Source organism: Bombina bombina, chromosome 5, assembly GCF_027579735.1.
Source record: "Bombina bombina isolate aBomBom1 chromosome 5, aBomBom1.pri, whole genome shotgun sequence".
NCBI lineage: Eukaryota > Metazoa > Chordata > Amphibia > Anura > Bombinatoridae > Bombina > Bombina bombina.
Window position 1 is genome coordinate 773,140,955 of NC_069503.1, and position 26,510 is coordinate 773,167,464.

Genomic DNA, 26,510 nt, shown 5'->3' on the forward strand with positions numbered 1-26,510 from the left:
ATTGCTCATCCAGAGTGCTGTATCAGAACTGAGAGAAAAATGTCATAACTGTGTTTAAGGAATTTACCATAACAATGAAAAGCTGGGTATGCCTGCATAATGTTACTAACTGGGAGCATTACTTCTCAATAAATGTACATGTTTTTTTTTTCCCTGGTGTAATATTTAACAGCATGAGTAATTCACTCACCCACAGACATGACACTTGTATTCTCGCATCCCAAGGTGTCTCTTGACGTGGTTCCTGGCATCTCCTAGCTGAGCTGTTGCAAAGTGGCAGATTTTGCATTTAAATGGCTTTGATCCTATGAACAATAATAAATATATGTTTGGTAAATATTTTATTAAAATGTGATGAAATAAAAAGAGTAACATTTATTGGCACAGTAGACAAGCACTTGTACAATGCACCTCAGGGTTAGAGAACATAAATACACTTGTTTGTCATTTATTCATCCAGGGTTTGTTTACTCATTTTGGACATACAAACTACTCATATGCATTTGGTACAAGTTGTATCTCCAATATTCTTCATGCATACATTATATAGATAGTTTTAGCACTAGTGACCCTGCAATGCTAAGTGTTAATCCCTGCAAATGGAGTTAAACACACAGTTAAATAATTGTTTAGGAGCTGCAAAGCATTGATGGCCCTGAGCAGATACATACAGTGAGCCAATGAGCAGGGGCAGTCGCACAACCCATTTGTAGCAGTCAAAGGGACAGTAAAAACCTTGAGATTTGTATATAAAATGTTTAGCTATTCATAATGAAAAAGTTTTGCAGTATATTTCATTATTTATTGTTTCCCCTTTACATGTAATTTAGCTCTGAAAATTGACCAATTTCTAATTCTCAGAACTTAAAATGCTCCCTGCTGACATCTCAAGGCTAACTCTGCTATATACTTACTAACTGGCTTCATCAGATAACTGCAAAACAATTAATCCTTTGTGAAGGCCGTGACACACTGCAAGCGATGCGGCGCGAGGCGAAGCAGCTGATTCGCACCGTGTCGCATCGCTTCTGAAGTTCAAATATTTCCTCTCTGAGCGCTCAGCTATGCGACCTGATACAGCAGAGTGCTCAGAGATGAAAAGGCAGGACAGTGAGAGCGAACAGCCGTATCTACACGCTGTGCGCCGCTCCGCTTGCAGTGTATCACAGCCTTTATACTAACTTTATCACAGTGACTAGCCTTGTTGTCAGCAGACTAAAGCCCACATTGGCTCTTCCAAATAATGAAAATGTTGGTTGGAGTTTGGGTATTGAAAAATAGTTGCAGTAAAAAGGATGCTAATTTGTTTTAAAAACATTAAGACTTGGCCGATATATTATTCTATAGCAACGCAACAGAAATGTGTTGCAATTACAAATTGTTTACTGTTCCTTTAAACACCTAGCATTGCAGGGTTGTAAGAATTACAGCATGTCATTTTAGCACTGTAATGTCACATTATTGCTAAAGGGTTGTCATTCAAAAGCAGAAAACACTAGGTTACTCTCAAAATGTGTACAAGCAGAACTGTTGATCAGTAACTCATCCAGAATAAATATGGGGCTAATTCACTTACTGTCCCTTCAGTGCTGTTTTCAGGAATTTAAGCAAGCTATTCATACTTATTATATTGCAAAAGATCTGCATATAAAATTTTGAAAACATTTAAAAATGTAAATTTGTTTAAAAAATATATTCTTTGTTTTATAGGCCTAGGACAAAACTCTTGAAATGTTGTTTATTTTACATTGTTTGATCGATATAACAATCTCTTGCACGTATCCAACAATCACTATGAAACATGTATGAGGGTCAGGCTTTTCATTCCTCAGAATGCACAATAGCCTCTGGGGGAGTGGAATCACTACAATTTTTAGAGCTAATTTACAGGAAAGCAAAATAAATAATGAAAGTGTATTGCAAGATTGTTTTTTTTTTTTTATTCTGCATATTAAAGCATTTTAAAGGAAACAACACTTGAGTTTAATGTCTAAGTTAATCAGGGAATTTGAAGGCTGATCAATCAGTCACTGAAATTCCCTATTTTTTTCACTTGTAGTTAAAGCAAAACCTGCCATAAATTAATGTTTTTGCCATTTAATTTATACATAAACCACATACAAAGCACATGGTATCACATAGATTAAAACTTGCATAACTATAAAATCCACACATGTCTTATATTCTGTTTACTGCTATCACAGGTATAACCATTTGCAACTTGGGGGGGTATGTTGCCTTCTATAGTGCAAGCATATGTAGGCTGCTGATAGGAATTAATATTGGCATAAATGGTGTGAAAACGCAAAATGCTTAGGTGCTGCCGATGTAATTCTTGCCTTTGCAGTAGTATTTTACTAATTTGTATTTAAATAATATGCAAATACCCAATCAAAAAGCAATTTATAAATCGCAAACGTGACAAAAAAGTTTATTTTTTTATATTTAGGATCAAGGGTAACTCGCAGTACCACATCGTTCACTATTCACTTCAACACTGTTATTTCATCATTTTTCTGTTGCACGGTAAGTGTGATTCATTCCTTTGCTATAGTAATGACATGTGACATGCCACTTGTGAACACACTGTGGGTAAAATATATTTGGAATTTAATACTGTTTTATGGCTTAGAATGTATGATTATTCTAGAAACCTGAAGTACTGACATTATGGCTTCTATTTCAAGCACAAACATTATTAACAAGTGTCCCGCTTCATAACAAACAAATGAAAATAATGAAATGGTGTAGTTAACCTTTTAATGCCATTATATTCCGTCACAACGGCACACAACGCCATTGCAAACGGCTGTCCTGAAGCCTACTAGGCTTGCAGGATTTTATCGCGGTCTGGAGGGCGTTCCTAGCGTCTGAGGGACGCCCCCCATAATTGAAATCTTGCAATCTTTTGCACGATCACATGATTTCAATTTGTCTACATAGGAACGCTGTTTCAATGTAGACGTTTTAACCCAGTCATAAAAGGGTTAAAAGGCCACTAAACACAGTAGAATTGCATAATCAGTAAATGCATAATACAAAGAGAATACAAAAGCACTTTGAATTTCAAATGAGTAGATTTCTTTTTTGACAATTTTTCAAGTTAGTTCTATTCTCCCTACCACTGAATCATGTGACAGCTATTAGTCAATCACAAAATGCATATACGTATATTCTATGAATCTTGCACATGGTCAGTAAAATCTGGTGCCTCAGAAAGTGTGCATATAAACAGATTGTGTGCATTTAGATCATGGAAGAGGATTGGAAAGTTGTTTAAAATTGCAAGCTATATCTAAATCACAAAAGTTTAATTTTGACTTGAGGGTCCCTTCTCAACAGTTAAATCAAAATGTTGTAGCTCTGCGGTTAAGCGTAACTTCAACATGGTTATATATCTTTCAAATTATGATTAGTATATGTTTTGTAAAGTACTTTTCCAAATACAATGAAACTACTACTAAAATATAGGTTCTTTAATACGTATACATAAAGGTCCCTTATAAGAAAGAATTTATAGTATATTATACTTGATCAATGGTCCTTTGAGCTATGCCCTTGGAAACAGAATCTTAGAAGAATACTTTGTTAAAATGTAAGATCTCAGTAAAAACTGAAAGTCTTAAATTTCAGTGCAATTCCCAAAAGCTGACAAAAAATGAAGCATTTAATTTTACTCTTCTAAAAGAAATAAAAAAGTCAACAGTACTAAGTACGAGCAGACAAGGTTGAATATTTCACAGTTCAATGACAATGAAGCTAGATCTCTTAATACGTCCATTTCTACCAGCAGAAGTAGATGTAAAATATATTTAGCACCTGAATGGTTATATCTAGTCAGCTTTATATGTTTAAATGTCAAAAGCAGGTTGAGACTGCAGCTAACAGCAATCACATCCCATCAATCTCATAGAGAAACTCCAGTTTATTTAAATGGTGCAGATAAAACTAAATTAATCATTAATTTGGTGACATTCTAAATTGTCATTGCACTACATAAAAGAGCTAATGCAAATAATATAAAAATAGACAGAGAATATCTTTCTAGACATACACAAGGAGACTGGCAAAGCAGTAGGCCACAGCAGATATAATTATTAACCCCTCTGCTTCAAAAGTTGGCTACAAACACAATCCGTTGCAACACTCTCTAACACAATTATAACTAAATCATTACAATAAAATCTACATAGATTTAGAACATGTCAAAATGTTTACCCTCTGTGCTATAAATATCAGTTCTTTTTTAAAAAAAATATGCTTATTGTGCTACAGTACAGGATATTCCCATCTTGCAGCTGAGCAGTTCAGAAGTATGTCTGTATATGTGTGTATTTGTATAGGTTTATTTTGATGTTTAGGTTTGGTTTTTATGTATGCATTACAGTATTTTGTGGTATGCCTATATTTGTCACTACTTACGTGCTTGTATGGGTTTGTGTACACATATGTCGGTAATGAGTTTGTACACCCTGATTTCTAAGGTAGTTACATTTTAAGGACAAGTGGCTTGTCAAGTGCTGCAAATGCTGCAGTTTATCCCCTCTCTTGTCATATATTCTTTGTTATGAAAACTTTGCTGCCAAGTTATAGTTTTCTCTCTGAAGGTAGTGATGACGTTATGGCCTTAAAATCACAAGGCAATTTTTTTTTCTCTATTTAGAAAGTTTAGCAAGAGGGAAAAAGATGATAATTTAAGATTCATAATTATATAAATGAAGTATACATAATCAGGTCAAAATCCCAATCCAAAAAGAAAACAAATAATCAATGTAAATAATGTAAATAATGTAAATAATGTAAAGATTAGCCTAAGAATAATATGCAGATGTATGTTTTTAAATCATATTAGTTGTTAAAATACTTACATTAATAGTGTCACAATAAAAAAGAAAATACAAATTAAAAAAATCATAGAATTTGGTTTGAACTAAATCACAATAATATACAAACAAATACAAAATTATCTCAATTCATTCTAATTTTAATCTGCCATCTATAAAATGCTGAGTGTTCTTTTTTAGTGGATATAAAATTCAAAACGCCATTGAGGGTGATAAGCTATTAATGAACAATTCACATTTATTAAAAATAGGTTTTTGCCATCAACATCACTCAGTGTATCTGTTTCTTCCACAAATAATTTGTTTAATCGATTTTCTTCAATTCAATATAGAAGTTATTACAAAAGTCTTTTTTTCCCCCTCAGCAAATAATCCTGTAAAGGTAACTAGAGCATATTGTATTCTGCTAATCGAATATCATCCCCAAAATGTCCTCTAGCCAGTAGCCTATTCTTCCTCCAAAATGTAATTGCATAATTTCTAGTGCTATTTGTTCCACAACTATATCAACCAACCTTCTTTAAACAAGCTATAGAATTAAAGGGATAGGAAATTCAAAATTAAAACTTACAAGAATCAGATAGAGCATGTCATTTTGATACACTTTAAAATCACTTCTAATTTGAAATGTGCTTTGTTTTCTTGGTATCCATTGCTGAAAATAAATATGCACATATCCTACACTAGTCAAAGCTAGCTGGGGAATGGTGCCTGCATACATTTGTCTCTTGTGATTGGCTAACTAAATCAGCTAGCTGCCAGTAGTGCAATGCTGCAACTTTAGAAAAAGAAAATGAAGCAACTTTGATAAAATATTTTTGAAAGTTGTCAAAAATTGTATGTTCCATCTAAATTATGTAATACAAGTTTGGGGTTTGTTTCCCGTTCCTTTCATTATCTGCTTTACAACAAAGTTTCATCTAGATACAATTGCGGAATATAGTGCCTTGTGTATATGTATGTATATATATATATATATATATATATATATATATATATATATATATATATATATATATATATATATATATATATATATATATAGTGTATATACATACATACATACTTATGGGGAATATCACATTTCCGCTGCAGTTCCTAGTTATCGGACCAGTAAATACAGTAGATTTGCATAATCAACTAAGGCATGATAACAATGCAATAGCACTTAGTCTGAAACTCAAGTGAGAAGTATATTTTTTTCAGACAAATTTCAAAGTTATGTCTTTTTCCACTCCTGTCTCATCAGCCATTCACAGATGCATATATGTATATTTTGTGAATTCTTGCACATGCTCAGAAAGAGCTGGTGACTCAAAAAGTGTAAAATATAAAAAGACTGTGCACATTTTGTTAAAAGAGGTAAATTTGAAAGTGGTTTCAAATTGCCTACTCTATCTGAATAACAAAAGTTTAATTTTGACTTGAGTGTCCCTTTAAGGGGTATCCTATTTTAAATTTATTTCCATTACTTGATTAAATTGTCTTTTATCCATGACTGTGAAGCAGATGAAGAACCACTTGAGTGTGAGACACAGCCAAATGAAAAAGTTCTTGGATGAACAGATCATCCAAGTAAGAAACTACAAAGACTCCTTAAAGGGTCAGTAAACCTTAAAAATAATGTTATATAATTCTGCACATAGTGCAGAATTATATAACATTACATTAGCCAAACTTTTTAAATCATAATATTGCCTTTTTATTTTGAAAAAAACATAATTTATGCTTACCTGATAAATTCCTTTCTTCTGTAGTGTGATCAGTCCACGGGTCATCATTACTTCTGGGATATTACTCCTCCCCAACAGGAAGTGCAAGAGGATTCACCCAGCAGAGCTGCATATAGCTCCTCCCCTCTACGTCACTCCCAGTCATTCGACCAAGGACCAACGAGAAAGGAAAAGCCAAGGGTGAAGTGGTGACTGGAGTATAAATTAAAAAATATTTACCTGCCTTAAAAACAGGGCGGGCCGTGGACTGATCACACTACAGAAGAAAGGAATTTATCAGGTAAGCATAAATTATGTTTTCTTCTGTTAAGTGTGATCAGTCCACGGGTCATCATTACTTCTGGGATACCAATACCAAAGCAAAAGTACACGGATGACGGGAGGGATAGGCAGGCTCTTTATACAGAAGGAACCACTGCCTGAAGAACCTTTCTCCCAAAAATAGCCTCCGATGAAGCAAAAGTGTCAAATTTGTAAAATTTGGAAAAAGTATGAAGCGAAGACCAAGTTGCAGCCTTGCAAATCTGTTCAACAGAGGCCTCATTCTTGAAGGCCCAAGTGGAAGCCACAGCTCTAGTAGAATGAGCTGTAATTCTTTCAGGAGGCTGCTGTCCAGCAGTCTCATAAGCTAAACGAATTATGCTACGAAGCCAAAAAGAAAGAGAGGTAGCGGAAGCTTTTTGACCTCTCCTCTGCCCAGAGTAAATGACAAACAGAGAAGACGTTTGTCGAAATTCCTTAGTTGCCTGTAAGTAAAATTTTAGAGCACGGACTACATCCAGGTTGTGCAGTAGACGTTCCTTCTTTGAAGAAGGATTTGGGCATAAAGAAGGAACAACAATCTCTTGATTGATATTCCTGTTAGTAACTACCTTAGGTAAGAACCCAGGTTTAGTACGCAGGACTACCTTATCGGAATGAAAAATCAAATAAGGAGAATCACAATGTAAGGCTGATAATTCAGAGACTCTTCGAGCCGAGGAAATAGCCATTAAAAATAGAACTTTCCAAGATAACAACTTTATATCAATGGAATGAAGGGGTTCAAACGGAACGCCCTGTAAAACATTAAGAACAAGGTTTAAACTCCATGGTGGAGCAACAGTTTTAAACACAGGCTTAATCCTGGCCAAAGCCTGACAAAAAGCCTGGACGTCAGGAACTTCTGACAGACGTTTGTGTAACAGAATGGACAGAGCTGAGATCTGTCCCTTTAATGAACTAGCAGATAAACCCTTTTCTAAACCTTCTTGTAGAAAAGACAATATCCTAGGAATCCTAACCTTACTCCAAGAGTAACCTTTGGATTCACACCAATATAGGTATTTACGCCATATCTTATGGTAAATCTTTCTGGTAACAGGTTTCCTAGCCTGTATTAATGTATCAATAACTGACTCAGAATACCCACGTCCTGATAAAATCAAGCGTTCAATTTCCAAGCAGTCAGCTTCAGAGAAGTTAGATTTTGATGTTTGAAGGGACCCTGTATCAGAAGGTCCTGTTTCAGAGGTAGAGACCAAGGTGGACAGGATGACATGTCCACCAGGTCTGCATACCAAGTCCTGCGTGGCCACGCAGGTGCTATTAGAATCACTGAAGCTCTCTCTTGTTTGATTCTGGCAATCAATCGAGGAAGTAACGGGAAGGGTGGAAACACGTAAGCCATCCAGAAGTCCCAAGGTGCTGTCAGAGCATCTATCAGGACTGCTCCTGGATCCCTGGATCTGGACCCGTAACGAGGAAGCTTGGCGTTCTGTCGCGACGCCATGAGATCTATCTCTGGTTTGCCCCAACGTCGAAGTATTTGGGCAAAGACCTCCGGATGAAGTTCCCACTCCCCCGGATGAAAAGTCTGACGACTTAAGAAATCCGCCTCCCAGTTCTCCACTCCCGGGATGTGGATTGCTGACAGGTGGCAAGAGTGAGACTCTGCCCAGCGAATTATCTTTGATACTTCCATCATAGCTAGGGAGCTTCTTGTCCCTCCCTGATGGTTGATGTAAGCTACAGTCGTGATGTTGTCCGACTGAAACCTGATGAACCCCCGAGTTGTCAACTGGGGCCAAGCCAGGAGGGCATTGAGAACTGCTCTCAATTCCAGAATGTTTATTGGCAGGAGACTCTCCTCCTGACTCCATTGTCCCTGAGCCTTCAGAGAATTCCAGACGGCACCCCAACCTAGAAGGCTGGCGTCTGTTGTTACAATTGTCCAGTCTGGTCTGCTGAATGGCATCCCCCTGGACAGATGTGGCCGAGAAAGCCACCATAGAAGAGAATTTCTGGTCTCTTGATCCAGATTCAGAGAAGGGGATAAGTCTGAGTAATCCCCATTCCACTGACTTAGCATGCACAGTTGCAGTGGTCTGAGGTGTAAGCGTGCAAAGGGTACTATGTCCATTGCCGCTACCATTAAGCCGATTACCTCTATGCATTGAGCCACTGACGGGTGTTGAATGGAATGAAGGGTGCGGCAAGCACTTTGAAGTCTTGTTAGCCTGTCCTCTGTCAGGTAAATCTTCATTTCTACAGAATCTATAAGAGTCCCCAGGAAGGGAACTCTTGTGAGTGGAACGAGTGAACTTTTCTTTTCGTTCACCTTCCATCCATGTGACCTTAGAAATGCCAGCACTAACTCTGTATGAGACTTGGCAGTTTGAAAGCTTGAAGCTTGTATCAGAATGTCGTCTAGGTATGGAGCTACCGAGATTCCCCGCGGTCTTAGTACCGCCAGAAGAGCACCCAGAACCTTTGTGAAGATTCTTGGAGCTGTAGCCAATCCGAATGGAAGAGCCACAAACTGGTAATGCCTGTCTAGGAAGGCAAACCTTAGGTACCGATAATGATCTTTGTGAATCGGTATGTGAAGGTAAGCATCTTTTAAATCTACAGTGGTCATGTACTGACCCTCTTGGATCATAGGTAAAATTGTCCGAATAGTCTCCATCTTGAACGATGGAACTCTTAGGAATTTGTTTAGGATCTTTAAGTCCAGGATTGGTCTGAAAGTTCCCTCTTTTTTGGGAACCACAAACAGATTTGAGTAAAACCCCTGTCCCTGTTCCGATCGTGGAACTGGATGGATTACTCCCATTAACAAGAGCTCTTGTACGCAGCGTAGAAACGCCTCTTTCTTTGTCTGGATTGTTGACAATCTTGACAGATGAAATCTCTCTCTTGGAGGAGAGTATTTGAAGTCCAGAAGGTATCCCTGAGATATTATCTCTAGCGCCCAGGGATCCTGAACATCTCTTGCCCAAGCCTGGGCGAAGAGAGAAAGTCTGCCCCCCACTAGATCCGATCCCGGATCGGGGGCCCTCAATTCATGCTGTTTTAGGGGCAGCAGCAGGTTTCCTAGTCTGCTTGCCCTTGTTCCAGGACTGGTTAGGTTTCCAGCCTTGTCTGTAGCGAGCAACAGCTCCTTCCTGTTTTGGTGCAGAGGAAGTTGATGCTGCTCCTGCTTTGAAATTACGAAAGGAACGAAAATTAGACTGTCTAGTCTTGGCTTTGGCTTTGTCCTGAGGCAGGGCATGGCCTTTACCTCCTGTAATGTCAGCGATAATCTCTTTCAACCCGGGCCCGAATAAGGTCTGCCCTTTGAAAGGTATATTAAGCAATTTAGACTTAGAAGTAACATCAGCTGACCAGGATTTTAGCCACAGCGCCCTGCGTGCCTGAATGGCGAATCCTGAATTCTTCGCCGTAAGTTTTGTAAGATGTACTACGGCCTCCGAAATGAATTAATTAGCTAGTTTAAGGACTCTAAGCCTGTCCGTAATGTCGTCCAGAGTAGCTGAACCAATGTTCTCTTCCAGAGACTCAATCCAGAATGCCGCTGCAGCCGTGATCGGCGCAATGCATGCAAGGGGTTGCAATATAAAACCTTGTTGAACAAACATTTTCTTAAGGTAACCCTCTAATTTTTTATCCATTGGATCTGAAAAAGCACAGCTATCCTCCACCGGGATAGTGGTACGCTTAGCTAAGGTAGAAACTGCTCCCTCCACCTTAGGGACCGTTTGCCATAAGTCCCTTGTGGTGGCGTCTATTGGAAACATTTTTCTAAATATCGGAGGGGGTGAGAACGGCACACCGGGTCTATCCCACTCCTTATTAACAATTTCAGTAAGTCTCTTAGGTATAGGAAAAACCTCAGTACTCGTCGGTACCGCAAAATATTTATCCAACCTACACATTTTCTCTGGTATTGCAACTGTGTTACAATCATTCAGAGCCGCTAACACCTCCCCTAGTAATACACGGAGGTTTTCCAGTTTAAATTTAAAATTTGAAATATCTGAATCCAGTCTGTTTGGATCAGAACCGTCACCCACAGAATGAAGCTCTCCGTCCTCATGTTCTGCCACCTGTGACGCAGTGTCTGACATGGCCCTAATATTATCAGCGCACTCTGTTCTCACCCCAGAGTGATCACGCTTACCTCTTAGCTCTGGTAATTTAGCCAAAACCTCAGTCATAACAGTAGCCATATCCTGTAATGTGATTTGTAATGGCCGCCCAGATGTACTCGGCGCTACAATATCACGCACCTCCCTCTGAGCGGGAGATGTAGGTACTGACACGTGAGGCGAGTTAGTCGGCATAACTCTCCCCTCGTTGTTTGGTGAAATTTGTTCAATTTGTACAGATTGACTTTTATTTAAAGTAGCATCAATACAGTTAGTACATAAATTTCTATTGGGCTCCACTTTGGCATTGCAACAAATGACACAGGTATCATCCTCTGAATCAGACATGTTTAACACACTAGCAAATAAACTTGTAACTTGGAAATACAATTCAATTAGAATAATATTAAAACGTACTGTGCCTTTAAGAAGCACAGAAGATCTATGACAGTTGAAAATTAATAAATTGAAACAGTTATAGCCTCAATCCTTGTAAATAACACAACTTTAGCAAAGGTTTAATCCCATTAGCAAAGATAACAAATTCTGAAAGCAGGAAACAAAATACAGAATAAACGTTTTTTATCTCAGTCAAACTATAATGCTCACAGCTCTGCTGAGAGAAATTACCTCCCTCAAAATAAGTTTTGAAGACCCCTGAGCTCTGTAGAGATGAACTGGATCATGCAGGGAATACAATGAGTTGCTGACTGAAATATTTGATGCGTAGTAAAAGCGCCAAAAAACGGCCCCTCCCCCTCACACACAGCAGTGAGGGAGAACAGAAACTGTCAGAAAACAGATTAAGCAACTGCCAAGTGGAAAAATAGTGCCCAAACATTTATTCACTCAGTACCTCAGTAAATGAAAACGATTTTACATTCCAGCAAAAACGTTAAACATAATCTCTAGTTATTAAACAGCTTTATGTATTTCTTACAGTGTAATTCTAGTGAAGTACCATTCCCCAGAATACTGAAGTGTAAAGTATACATACATGACATTATATCGGTATGGCAGGATTTTCTCATCAATTCCATTGTCAGAAAATAAAAACTGCTACATACCTCTATGCAGATTCATCTGCCCGCTGTCCCCTGATCTGAAGTTTACCTCTCCTCAGATGGCCGAGAAACAGCAATATGATCTTAACTACTCCGGCTAAAATCATAACAAAAACTCTGGTAGATTCTTCTTCAAACTCTGCCAGAGAGATAATAACACACTCCGGTGCTATTTTAAAATAACAAACTTTTGATTGAAGATATAAAACTAAGTATAATCACCATAGTCCTCTCACACATCCTATCTAGTCGTTGGGTGCAAGAGAATGACTGGGAGTGACGTAGAGGGGAGGAGCTATATGCAGCTCTGCTGGGTGAATCCTCTTGCACTTCCTGTTGGGGAGGAGTAATATCCCAGAAGTAATGATGACCCGTGGACTGATCACACTTAACAGAAGAAATATCGCTGTTTTACAGACCCGCTCTCTGGGCTCTGCTGAGCGGGTCTGTTGTTTTTACTGAGCACATTGGGCCAGCTGTATAGTCACAGCCCGGCCCGACCGCGCCATTAGACACAGTGCAGCTCGCTCCTGCTCTGTCTGACAGCGGGAGCGAGCTGCACTGTGTCTAATGGCGCGGTCGGGCCGGGCTGTGACTATACAGCTGTCCCAATGCGCTCAGTAAAAACAACAGACCCGCTCAGCAGAGCCCAGAGAGCGGGTCTGTAAAACAGCGATATTTTTTCAAAATAAAAAGGCAATATTATGATTTAAAAAGTTTGGCTAATGTAATGTTATATAATTCTGCACTATGTGCAGAATTATATAACATTATTTTTAAGGTTTACTGTCCCTTTAAGCTGGAACAGCAGTCAACAATGCTCCTAGAACCTTGGTAAATACCCTGGGAGCTCCAGACCTAATGGAAGCAATAAAAACTGATTGTGCTGGTTTAGGAAGGCAAATCTCAGAAACCTGTGTTCTGACATGATCCTTGTGAATGGGGATATATAAATAATCATTGTTTAAGTCTATGGCAGACTAAACAGTCTACATTTTGAAAATGGTAACGTTCTGGAATTTCTTCTTTTTTTTCTGGAAGTAAAGCAATAACTCCCATTGATTCCAGATCCTTTACACAAGCCCGGAAGGCTTGGGTCTTAAAAGGATCTCGAGTAACTCGAAAGAGGAGAAACCATCCTCCAGGAGGTTTTGAATGAATTTGAAAGCTTATTCAATACCCCTGATAAATGATCTCCAGCATCCAAGGATCTTAAATAGATCTCTCCTAATCCTCCTGAAAAAGATTCAATCTCCCTGCCAGAAACTGGTATAGTCTGGAACGGGCTGCACCTTTATGTGAACATGGAGACTGGAGTAGATTTCTTGTGCTGCTTGTTTTTAGACCAAGAAAATTTAGGTTTCCAAAATGTTTTGTGGAAACCTGAACTCTGGGCGGAGGAAAGAGATTTGTGATCCTTAGATTGCCAAAAGAAATTAAAAATGTCTTGCAGATTTAAAGGGACAGTAAACCTAAAAATAATGTTATATAATTCTGCACATAGTGCAGAATTATATAACATTATTTTACTGCTATAGTTATAAAACCCTTTTTTTCCCTTTTAATATTTAAAAAACATGCCGCTTTTACAGACCCGCTCTCTGCTGAGCGGGTCTGTTTTTTAGTCAGGGCAACGGGCCAGCTGTATAGTCCCGGCCGGCCCGACCGCGCCATAAGACTAAGTGCAGCTCGCTCCTGCTCTGTCTGACAGCAGGAGCGAGCTTCACTTAATGTTATGGCGCGGTCAGGCCGGGCTGTGACTATACAGCTGGCCCGATGCGCTGACTAAAAAAAACAGACCCGCTCAGCAGAGAGCGGGTCTGTAAAAGCGGCATATTTTTTAAATATTAAAAGGGAAAAAAAAAGTTTTATAACTATAGCAGTAAAATAATGTTATATAATTCTGCACTATGTGCAGAATTATATAACATTATTTTTAGGTTTACTGACACTTTAAGCTTACCCTTAAGCTTTTTATCCTGAGGCAAAAATCCAGCGACTCCAGCAATAATAGCATTCAGTCATGGCCCAAACAGGATTTTACCCGGAAAGGGAAGAGCTAATATCCTGCATTTCAAGTCCAGTTCAGCAGACCAAGACTTAAAGGGACACTGAACCCAAATTTTTTCTTTTGTGATATCTAATTTAATCCTATTATCAAATTTTCTTCATTCTCTTGGTATCTTTATTTGAAATGCAAGAATTTAAGTTTAGATGCGGGCCCATTTTTGGTGAACAACCTGGGTTGTTCTTGCCGATTGGTGGATAAATTCATCCACCAATGAATAAGTGCTTTCCAGGGTCCTGAACTAAACAAATAGCTTAGATGCCTTCTTTTTCAAATAAACATAGAAAGAGAACAAAGAAAAATTGATAATATGAGTAAATTAGAAAGTTGCTTAAAATTGCATGCTCTATCTGAATCATGAAAGAAAAAATTTGGGTTCAGTGTCGCTTTAAGCTATTAAGCTCTCCTTGCCAAAACAGCGAAAGCGTCATTCTTTGCATTAATGTGAGCCAAAGCTGTTTGCAGTTCTCCGGATCTTCAAGCGATCCTAGATCACTTTAGGAGTAGTTTCCCCAAAAATTAGTCCTGAAAGGTTGTCACACCAAAACCACAGTAGCACCTGCTACACAGGCAACACTGACAGCAGGCCTAAACATAAAGCTTGCCTTCAAGCATTCCGCCTAAGGGAACCTTAAAAGAGGAGCTACCCTCCAAAAGAAAAGCGGTATGCCTGGCAAAAGTTGATATAGCTGCATCCACCTTAGGAATAGTTTTCCATGCCTCTATATTTGCAGAATGAAGAGCGGACATATTATTCTTTATAAATGAGATCAGAAACTGAATCAGGCACAAAAGTAGATGAATGTTTCGAGGGCTGCTTGAAATTTTTTTTGACAATTCTTTTAATAATAGAGAATACATATGATTAAGCCTGAAATTAAAATGACACATCCTCTGCCATGGTGGTCAGGTTCAGGGTTACAGAAAATCCATCATCAGAAGTGGAATCTTTAAAATCATAGTACCTCATATCTATGGGAAATGTAGAGTGGTAGACTCTAAGGTGTATCTCTGATGAGCCAAATACCAGTGAAGGATTGCCTTCCAACCCTTGACCGTGTCTGCTTTTAACTGCTGGAGGCATAACAGCCAACAATTCATTATTGGCAACATGAACATATTACTTTTATCTTGGAGATAGTTTTGAACACTCGCCCCCCCCCCCCCCCCCCCCGGGTGTAGCTGTGGTGGACTATAGACCCTTGAACACTCTGATACTGTATATGGGCAGAGCAGAAAATAATAGTCTAGAGTTAGATACAGACTCATTGCATGATGAGGTACACAGCTGAGCAGGGACGCATACCTTAAATCCTTACAAAACAAAAAACAAGTTGGAAAGGGATACATTATTTGTGGATCTCCCAATCTAAAGGAATAGCTGATAGTTCAGAGACATGAGATGCAACAACTTGCTCTATAGTAAAATAAGGGGTAATACGTTTTGATAGCAGTTTAAGTAAATAACCTGAAGCATAAAAGCAGCAAGGAGGAACACAGAATGTTAATTCTTAAAGGGGAATTAAACACTTTGGGATGGCAATATAAAATAATAAATCACACACACATGCATATATATATATATATATATATATATATATATATATATATATATATATATATATATATATATATATATATATATATATATATATATATATATATATTCTGCAATATACTTTCATTATTTATTTTGTACCCTTTTCCTGTAATTCCATTCTGAATTAGTGAACTTTTCAGTTCCTGTTAGAAATGGAAGTGCAGAACACTGTTATATTCCACACAGCCATTGGCTGCACACTCTAGTGACCTATTTAACTGTCCCTAATGCCACTGCAGAGAAAGTCACCTAAGTTACAACATGGCAGCTCCCATTGTTTTACAGACACTAAAAAAAAAATACACTAATTTGTCAATATTTTAACAGCTAAGGAAACTTTAAAAAATATGTCTACATGTTATTCTCAGACTAATCTTTTCTATGAATGCATCATTCTACCTAGCATTTATTTAGTGTTTAATGTCCCTTTAAAGGAATCAATAGACAACGTAAAACTGAATTATCCCTGAAGGCTAATACAGCAAGAGCTAAAAATAACTATCAAAACAGAATAGGCTAGAAAAAAACAAAACACAAAAAACAGAAGGGTTAAATATCTGTCCCTAATTTTATATTTCTTTAATGATTTATTAGCAAATTTTAACAGGTGATGATTCCTAAATCTATCTTATTGTTTTTTTCTTTAATTATTTGGTCCTTACAGGTTGCAAATTGTAACTATTTGATTCCCCAAAGTTATTTTGAATATAATAAATTAACAGTTTATTTAATAAATTAGAGGCACCAGAAATGCCAAAACTGTCTGTAGTCTACTTTGTATTCTGAACCCTGCACAGCAAAGAACAGTTCTCAAGCTAAAATTTGCCTTTAAATATTTTGTTCGGGACCTTGCAGTAAGGATGAGACTTCTAAGATGATCTCGCCCCAGCAGAGAACTTTAGATTATTGGGTCTTTAGTATTTATAATTCAAATATTTACAATGAAAGTCTAAAAATATCACCACTTAGGATCAAGGGCGCGATCCGATATCGATCGCAGTTTGCGGCGCAAGCGAGGGAACCGGCGTCGCCCGCAGTTTCAGCTCGCAACTCGAGCCATCCCATATAGGTCGCCGTCAGATGCTAACGTGCCGTAAGTCTCACAAACCAGCGATGTCCAGAAATCTGCGTAAGTACAAATTTCTGGCGTCGCCAGTGACTTGCGCCACGTTAGAAACTGCTGGCGCCTATAAAACCTGACTAAAGTTTAAAACACCCGCACTGTCTAACACGCCTCCCTAACATAGCCCGCACTGTCTAACACGCCTCCCTAACATAGCCCGCACTGTCTAACACGCCTCCCTAACATAGCCCGCACTGTCTAACCCTCTATCCGCTATCCCCCCTCACTAGCCTAACAATAAAAAAGCTATTAACCCCTAAACCGCCGCTCCTTTACCCCGCCGCAACCTAATAAAGTTATTAACCCCTAAACCGCCGCTCCCGTACCCCGCCGCCAGCTATATTATATCTATAACCCCCTAAAGTGAGCCCCTAACACCGCCGCAATCTATATTAAAATTATTAACCCCTAATGTAAGCCCCTTACACCGCCGCCATCTCTATTAAAATGATTAACCCCTAATTTAATCTACCTACCCCCGCCGCCAGCTATATTATCTATATTAACCCTAAGTATATTATAGTTAATATAGGTATTACATTATATATATTAACTATATTAACCCTAATTATATTAGGGTTAATATAGTTACTATAGTATTTATATTAACTATATTAACTCTATCTAACCCTAACTAAATTTATATTAAATTAATCTAATTCATTTATAAACTAAAATATTCCTATTTAAATCTAAATACTTACCTATAAAATAAACCCTAACATAGCTACAATGTAATTATTAATTATATTGTAGCTATGTTAGGGTTAATATTTATTTTACAGGTAAATTGTTAATTATTTTAACTAGGTATAATAGATATTAAATAGTTATTAACTATTTAATATCTACCTAGTTAAAATAATTACCCAATTACCTGTAAAATAAATCCTAACCTAAGTTACAAATACACCTACACTATCAATAAATTTAATAAACTACAAACATCTATCTAAAAATACAATTAAATTAACTAAACTAAATTACAAAAAAAAACAAACACTAAATTACAAAAAATAAAAAAAAAGATTACAAGATATTTAAGCTAATTACACCTATTCTAAGCCCCCTAATAAAATAATAAACCCCCAAAATAAAAAAAATTCCCTGCCCTATTCTAAATTCAACAAATTTCAAAGCTCTTTACCTTACCAGCCCTTAAAAGGGCCTTTTGTGGGGCATGCCCCAAAGAATTCAGCTCTTTTGCATACAACAAATACAATACCCCCCCCCCCCATTACAACCCACCACCCACATACCCCTATTCTAAACCCACCCAAACCCCCCTTAAAAAAGCCTAACACTACCCCCCTGAAGATCTCCCTACCTTGTCTTCACCACACCGGGCCGAACTCCTGATCCGATCCGGGCGATGTCTTCCTCCAAGCGGCAAAGAAGAATTCTTCCTCCGGCGACGTCTTCCTCCAAGCGGCAGCAAAGTCTTCATTCTTCCGGCGGCATCTTCAATCTTCTTTCTTCGCTCCGCCGCCGCGGAGCATCCGTCCCGGCCGACTGCTGAACTTGGAATGAGGTACCTTTAAATTACGTCATCCAAGATGGCGTCCGCCGAATTCCGATTGGCTGATAGGATTCTATCAGCCAATCGGAATTAAGTTAAAAAAATCTGATTGGCTGATTGAATCAGCCAATCAGATTCAAGTTCAATCCGATTGGCTGATCCAATCAGCCAATCAGATTGAGCTCGCATTCTATTGGCTGTTCCGATCAGCCAATAGAATGCGAGCTCAATCTGATTGGCTGATTGGATCAGCCAATCGGATTGAACTTGAATCTGATTGGCTGATTCAATCAGCCAATCAGATTTTTTTAACTTAATTCCGATTGGCTGATAGAATCCTATCAGCCAATCGGAATTCGGCGGACGCCATCTTGGATGACGTCATTTAAAGGTACCTCATTCCAAGTTCAGCAGTCGGCCGGGATGGATGCTCCGCGGCGGCGGAGCGAAGAAAGAAGATTGAAGATGCCGCCGGAAGAATGAAGACTTTGCTGCCGCTTGGAGGAAGACGTCGCCGGAGGAAGAATTCTTCTTTGCCGCTTGGAGGAAGACATCGCCCGGATCGGATCAGGAGTTCGGCCCGGTGTGGTGAAGACAAGGTAGGGAGATCTTCAGGGGGGTAGTGTTAGGCTTTTTTAAGGGGGGTTTGGGTGGGTTTAGAATAGGGGTATGTGGGTGGTGGGTTGTAATGGGGGGGGGGGGGGGTATTGTATTTGTTGTATGCAAAAGAGCTGAATTCTTTGGGGCATGCCCCACAAAAGGCCCTTTTAAGGGCTGGTAAGGTAAAGAGCTTTGAAATTTGTTGAATTTAGAATAGGGCAGGGAATTTTTTTTATTTTGGGGGTTTATTATTTTATTAGGGGGCTTAGAATAGGTGTAATTAGCTTAAATATCTTGTAATCTTTTTTTTATTTTTTGTAATTTAGTGTTTGTTTTTTTTTGTAATTTAGTTTAGTTAATTTAATTGTATTTTTAGATAGATGTTTGTAGTTTATTAAATTTATTGATAGTGTAGGTGTATTTGTAACTTAGGTTAGGATTTATTTTACAGGTAATTGGGTAATTATTTTAACTAGGTAGATATTAAATAGTTAATAACTATTTAATATCTATTATACCTAGTTAAAATAATTAACAATTTACCTGTAAAATAAATATTAACCCTAACATAGCTACAATGTAATTATTAATTATATTGTAGCTATCTTAGGGTTTATTTTATAGGTAAGTATTTAGATTTAAATAGGAATATTTTAGTTTATAAATGAATTAGATTAATTTAATATAAATTTAGTTAGGGTTAGATAGAGTTAATATAGTTAATATAAATACTATAGTAACTATATTAACTATATTAACCCTAATATAATTAGGGTTAATATAGTTAATATATATAATGTAATACCTATATTAACTATAATATACTTAGGGTTAATATAGATAATATAGCTGGCGGCGGGGTAGGTAGATTAAATTAGGGGTTAATCATTTTAATAGAGATGGCGGCGGTGTAAGGGGCTTACATTAGGGGTTAATAATTTTTATATAGGTGGCGGCGGTGTAAGGGGTCAGATTAGGGGATAGATAAGGTAGATGGCGGCGGTTTTAGAGGCTCACAGTAGGGGGTTAGTTTATGTAGATGGCGGCGGGGTCCGGGAGCGGCGGTTTAGGGGGTAATAACTTTATTAGGGATTTCGGGGGGGGGGATCGCGGTTGACAGGGAGATAGACATTGTGCATGCGTTAGGTGTTAGGTTTATTTTAGCAGATCGCGGTTGACAGGGAGATAGACATTGCGCATGCGTTAGGTGTTAGGTTTATTTTCTAGTTAGTTTAGGGAGTTACGGGGCTCCAATAGTCAGCGTAAGGCTTCTTACGGCTGCTTTTTCTGGCGAGGTGAAAATGGAGTAAGTTTTCTCCATTTTCGCCACGTAAGTCCTTACGCTGCATATTGGATACCAAACTGCGCGGGTTTGGTATACCTGCCTATGGCCCAAAAAACTGCGGGCAACGGCAGAAATATACGCGCGTAACTTCTAGGTTACGCCGTATATGTGATACCAAATCCGCGCAAATATTGGCGTCGCCGGCTTTTGCGGGCGACGATTTATATCGGATCGACCCCCAACAGTCTGGGAAAAAAGTCACTAACACACACATACAGCCTCTGTATGTCTACTGCTTTTTATTTCCTCTTATTTGTGTATTCATTATTTATTTATATGGGGCAAAGATGGGTGAATGCATACTTCCTTATTTGTCTGCTAGTAATAGGAAGATATTTTTAGCATATTGATGGCAGCCTATATAGTACGGTTGAATGTGTTAACATAGATCTATTAAATCCATGTTGTACTGTTAAAAACAAACAAAAAACATTTCAAGCAAAGTCAAGTAAAATAAAGCATATGGAAAGAAAAAGAACATAGTATGTTAAAGGGACACTTAAGTCAAAATTAAACTGTCATGATTCAGATAGAGCATGCAATTTTAAACAACTTTCCAATTTACTTCCATTAACAAAATGTGCACAGTTTTTCTATTTATACTGTTTATGTCACCAGCTCCTACTGAGCATGTGCAAGAATTCACAGAATATACATATTTGCATTTGTGATTAGCTGATGGCTGTCACATGATACAGGGGGAGTGGAAATAGATATAACTTTGGAATTTGTCAGAAAAAAATCTGCTACTCATTTGAAGTTCATACTAAGTGCTATTGCATTGTCTTTTTATCGTGCATTTGTTGTTTATATAAATCTACTGCATTTACTGGTCCTTTAATAAGAACTTCCAGGGGATCAAGACTGCAGCAAATCCATTTCAGTCTACCAAAATTAGTGGTCACCTTGCATTTTTTTCATTGATTTGGTGAGACTGATTCAAGGACCTCTGTACGGTCAGGAAATTTCCACCGAAAACAAGCACCAGAAAGAATACCCTGCCAACTGGCAAAAACTTGCTTCCTGATATTGGAGACCTAAAAAAGATCACATAGGTTTGATTTGAGCCCACCTGAAGATGTATGCAGCTTTTATCAATGCACTACCATCTGCAAAATAATCCCTAAAGGTTAAAAGGGCAACCATTTTTATGATGTTAGACTGACATTGCACATGTTGTTAAGACAGAAAGAAGCCAAAGAGTCTAAAAAATAATAATCTGAAGATGGAACTTCTAAAGGTGCCATATTGCTTAAAGTGATGGTAAACTCTCCCTTTTTTGAAAATCAGATCTGGAATGTTAGTGATATTTGTTGTAACGAAGATGCGCTATAACTTATTTTTTAAATGTATATATGAAATTCAAATACCCGCGCTCCACCACCCACTGCAAAAATGATTTTTGTTGTTGTAAATTAACGGTTTGAATTGTTCTCCAATCAATGCTCTCCTCATATGACACTTTTGTTGTAGCTACAGTGCTGATTGGAGAACAATTTAGACCTTTAACTCACAGAAAAAACAGAATTTATGCTTACCTGATAAATTACTTTCTCCAACGGTGTGTCCGGTCCACGGCGTCATCCTTACTTGTGGGATATTCTCCTCCCCAACAGGAAATGGCAAAGAGCCCAGCAAAGCTGGTCACATGATCCCTCCTAGGCTCCGCCTTCCCCAGTCATTCGACCGACGTAAAGGAGGAATATGCATAGGAGAAATCATATGATACCGTGGTGACTGTAGTTAGAGAAAATAATTCATCAGACCTGATTAAAAAACCAGGGCGGGCCGTGGACCGGACACACCGTTGGAGAAAGTAATTTATCAGGTAAGCATAAATTCTGTTTTCTCCAACATAGGTGTGTCCGGTCCACGGCGTCATCCTTACTTGTGGGAACCAATACCAAAGCTTTAGGACACGGATGATGGGAGGGAGCAAATCAGGTCACCTAGATGGAAGGCACCACGGCTTGCAAAACCTTTCTCCCAAAAATAGCCTCAGAAGAAGCAAAAGTATCAAATTTGTAAAATTTGGTAAAAGTGTGCAGTGAAGACCAAGTCGCTGCCTTACATATCTGCTCAACAGAAGCCTCGTTCTTGAAGGCCCATGTGGAAGCCACGGCCCTAGTGGAGTGAGCTGTGATTCTTTCAGGAGGCTGCCGTCCGGCAGTCTCATAAGCCAATCGGATGATGCTTTTAAGCCAAAAAGAGAGAGAGGTAGAAGTTGCTTTTTGACCTCTCCTTTTACCAGAATAAACAACAAACAAGGAAGAAGTTTGTCTGAAATCCTTAGTAGCCTCTAAATAGAATTTTAGAGCACGAACTACATCCAAATTGTGTAACAAACGTTCCTTCTTTGAAACTGGATTCGGACACAAAGAAGGCACGACTATCTCCTGGTTAATATTTTTGTTAGAAACAACTTTCGGAAGAAAACCAGGTTTAGTATGCAAAACCACCTTATCTGCATGGAACACCAGATAAGGAGGAGAACACTGCAGAGCAGATAACTCTGAAACTCTTCTAGCAGAAGAAATTGCAACCAAAAACAAAACTTTCCAAGATAATAACTTGATATCAACGGAATGTAGGGGTTCAAACGGAACCCCCTGAAGAACTGAAAGAACTAAATTGAGACTCCAAGGAGGAGTCAAAGGTTTGTAAACAGGCTTGATTCTAACCAGAGCCTGAACAAAAGCTTGAACATCTGGCACAGCCGCCAGCTTTTTGTGAAGTAAAACAGATAAAGCAGAAATCTGTCCCTTCAAAGAACTTGCAGATAATCCTTTCTCCAAACCTTCTTGAAGAAAGGATAGAATCCTAGGAATTTTTATCTTGTTCCATGGGAATCCTTTAGATTCACACCAACAGATATATTTTTTCCATATGTTATGGTAGATTTTTCTAGTTACAGGCTTTCTAGCCTGAACAAGAGTATCAATGACAGAATCTGAGAACCCTTGCTTTGATAAAATCAAGCGTTCAATCTCCAAGCAGTCAGTTGGAGTGAGGCCAGATTCGGATGTTCGAACGGACCTTGAACAAGAAGGTCCTGTCTCAAAGGTAGCTTCCATGGTGGAGCCGATGACATATTCACCAGATCTGCATACCAAGTCCTGCGTGGCCACGCAGGAGCTATCAAGATCACCGATACCCTCTCCTGTTTGATCCTGGCTACCAGCCTGGGAATGAGAGGAAACGGTGGGAACACATAAGCTAGGTTGAAAGTCCAAGGTGCTACTAGTGCATCCACTAGAGTCGCCTTGGGATCCCTGGATCTGGACCCGTAGCAAGGAACCTTGAAGTTCTGACGAGACGCCATCAGATCCATGTCTGGAATGCCCCACAACTGAGTAATTTGGGCAAAGATTTCCGGATGGAGTTCCCACTCCCCCGGATGAAATGTCTGACGACTCAGAAAATCCGCTTCCCAATTTTCCACTCCTGGGATGTGGATTGCAGACAAGTGGCAGGAGTGAGTCTCCGCCCATTGAATTATTTTGGTCACTTCTTCCATCGCCAGGGAACTCCTTGTTCCCCCCTGATGGTTGATATACGCAACAGTCGTCATGTTGTCTGATTGAAACCGTATGAATTTGGCCTTTGCTAGCTGAGGCCAAGCCTTGAGAGCATTGAATATCGCTCTCAGTTCCAGAATATTTATCGGGAGAAGAGATTCTTCCCGAGACCAAAGACCCTGAGCTTTCAGGGGTTCCCAGACCGCGCCCCAGCCCACCAGACTGGCGTCGGTCGTGACAATGACCCACTCTGGTCTGCGGAAGCTCATCCCTTGTGACAGGTTGTCCAGGGACAGCCACCAACGGAGTGAATCTCTGGTCCTCTGATCTACTTGTATCGTCGGAGACAAGTCTGTATAATCCCCATTCCACTGACTGAGCATGCACAGTTGTAATGGTCTTAGATGAATTCGCGCAAAAGGAACTATGTCCATTGCCGCGACCATCAAACCTATTACTTCCATGCACTGCGCTATGGAAGGAAGAAGAACAGAATGAAGTACTTGACAAGAGCTTAGAAGTTTTGATTTTCTGGCCTCTGTCAGAAAAATCCTCATTTCTAAGGAGTCTATTATTTAAACACCAAAAAAACTCTGAGCCATCTCCGTGGAGATGTTGCCTGTGCAACGGCAAAGAGAATGACTGGGGAAGGCGGAGCCTAGGAGGGATCATGTGACCAGCTTTGCTGGGCTCTTTGCTATTTCCTGTTGGGGAGGAGAATATCCCACAAGTAAGGATGACGCCGTGGACCGGACACACCTATGTTGGAGAAATGGACTTTAAAGTGGGCGGCAAAGTGTGAGGTATTTGCATTTCATATGTATATTAAAAAATAAAGTTACAGCACATTTTCATTACAATTCATGAATGAAACTCCATCTAAAATATCACTAACATTCCAGATCGGATTTTAAAAAGGGGAGGGTTTACCATCACTTTAAGCTGTGGAAAGACTTCAAACTACATCCCAATAAAACAAAATGGCAATATCACACCTTCTGGACAGTTTTGGAGGACTTCTTGTCTTAAAGGACCACTGAATATAATATAATTGCATAATCATCAAATGCATAATAATAACATTTATTCTGAATTTCAACTGAATAGTAGATTTTTCTGTCAAATTTCAAAAGCACCTTCATTTTTTTCTGACCCCTAAAAGTGTGCATATAGAAAGATTATGCAGATTTTGATAATCTAACTGATTCATAAAACGTTAGTTTTGACTTTAGTGTCTCTTTTAAGGAATAGTAAACACCAAAAATGTTATTGTTTAAAATGATAGATAATCCCTTTATTTACCATTCCCCAGTTTTGCATAACCAACACTGTTCTAGAAATAACATAAATTATGCTTACCTGATAATTTTCTTTTCTTCCGATGGAAAGAGTCCACTGCTAGAGTTCATTACTTTTGGGAAATAAGAACCTGGCCACCAGGAGGAGGCAAAGACACCCCAGCCAAAGGCTTAAATACTCTTCCCACTCCCTCATCCCCCAGTCATTCTGCCAAGGAACAAGGAACAGTAGAAGAAATATCTGGGTGAAAGGGTACCAGAAAAATAAAAAACAGATGCCCCACATAAAAAAAAGACGGGTGGGGAGCTGTGGACTCTTTCCATACCCAAGCTATAGAGGACACTGAATGCCAAAACGGGAGGGAAAAAAAGGCGACCCATTCTGAGGGAACAAGGGCTAAAACCCATACCCAAAAAAAAAACCCCGCTTTGTCCGAAGCCAAGAAAACAAAAGGGGAAAAGGCCCCAAGAACACTGACCAGCAGATAGCCCAGAAGCCTAGCTAGAGACCGCAACATCAGACACAACTGAGCCAACAGTTCTCTAGGAGATACCGTCACCCAACAGTTGGTCCAACACCACACACCCTGTACTAGAGAACCCCCGCCAAAACTTCCAAAGGAATAAGGCAAGTAAGAACCAAATGGGAACCAAAAGGTTACCACAAACACCATGAAAAGGAAAACAAAACCATCAAACCAAGCTTGCAAGACCTAAATGGGTCCTGACAACAAAGGGAGGTAATGCTCAATCTGAATAGAAACCATGAGGATTAGAACCGGTAGCAGAACAGAGAAAAGGTCTCCCAACATCCTGCAAGGACTGGAACAGCTAGCTAGCACTCGATCAAGGCCCAAACAGCTGTAGCTGGTTTCAAAGAGCAACCCTTCACTTGCCAGGCAGCAAGTCAACCAGCGCCTAAGAACAACTAAAAACAGAGACCAAACATCATCCAAACTCAGAACCCTGAGGAATTCAGGCAAAATAACATGTAGCAGACCCAGACAAAGGTAAACACCTGAGTCAAGAATATGCAGCCATCTTCGGGATGACACAGAAGATATACTTGCTAAAAGTTGCTACCAAAATGTAGAGTGCTAAACCTCCACTACAGAAGGCACAATACAATCTAAGCAACCGAAACTGCCAGACCTACACATAGGTCTCAAAAATAAAAAGGACAACCTCAACGAGGACCAATGCGCCCCCAAGATCTGAGAACAACGGATCTCAGGACCTACCTCCAGCCAGGCCAGCCCAAGCATCAGCAGGTCTGAAACCAGGGGACGAGAAACGAGCGGAAAAAAATGGCAAAGCCATTACAATAGTGCTTGGGTGCCAAACCAAAATATCACATTGAGACCGTCGACAAGGCCGTAGACCTAGAGA

The 26,510-nt window shown here is 39.1% G+C and overlaps 1 protein-coding gene across 1 annotated transcript in view; it reads right to left on the reverse strand.

The window, feature by feature from the left end:
• The window catches only part of ZNF407 (zinc finger protein 407), a 1,276,568-nt gene that overhangs the window by 1,025,314 nt on the left and 224,744 nt on the right, over positions 1–26,510 (reverse strand). Inside the window, 1 exon segment of the mRNA XM_053714859.1 lies at positions 191–305. Coding sequence (XP_053570834.1) covers positions 191–305 — 115 coding nt within the window.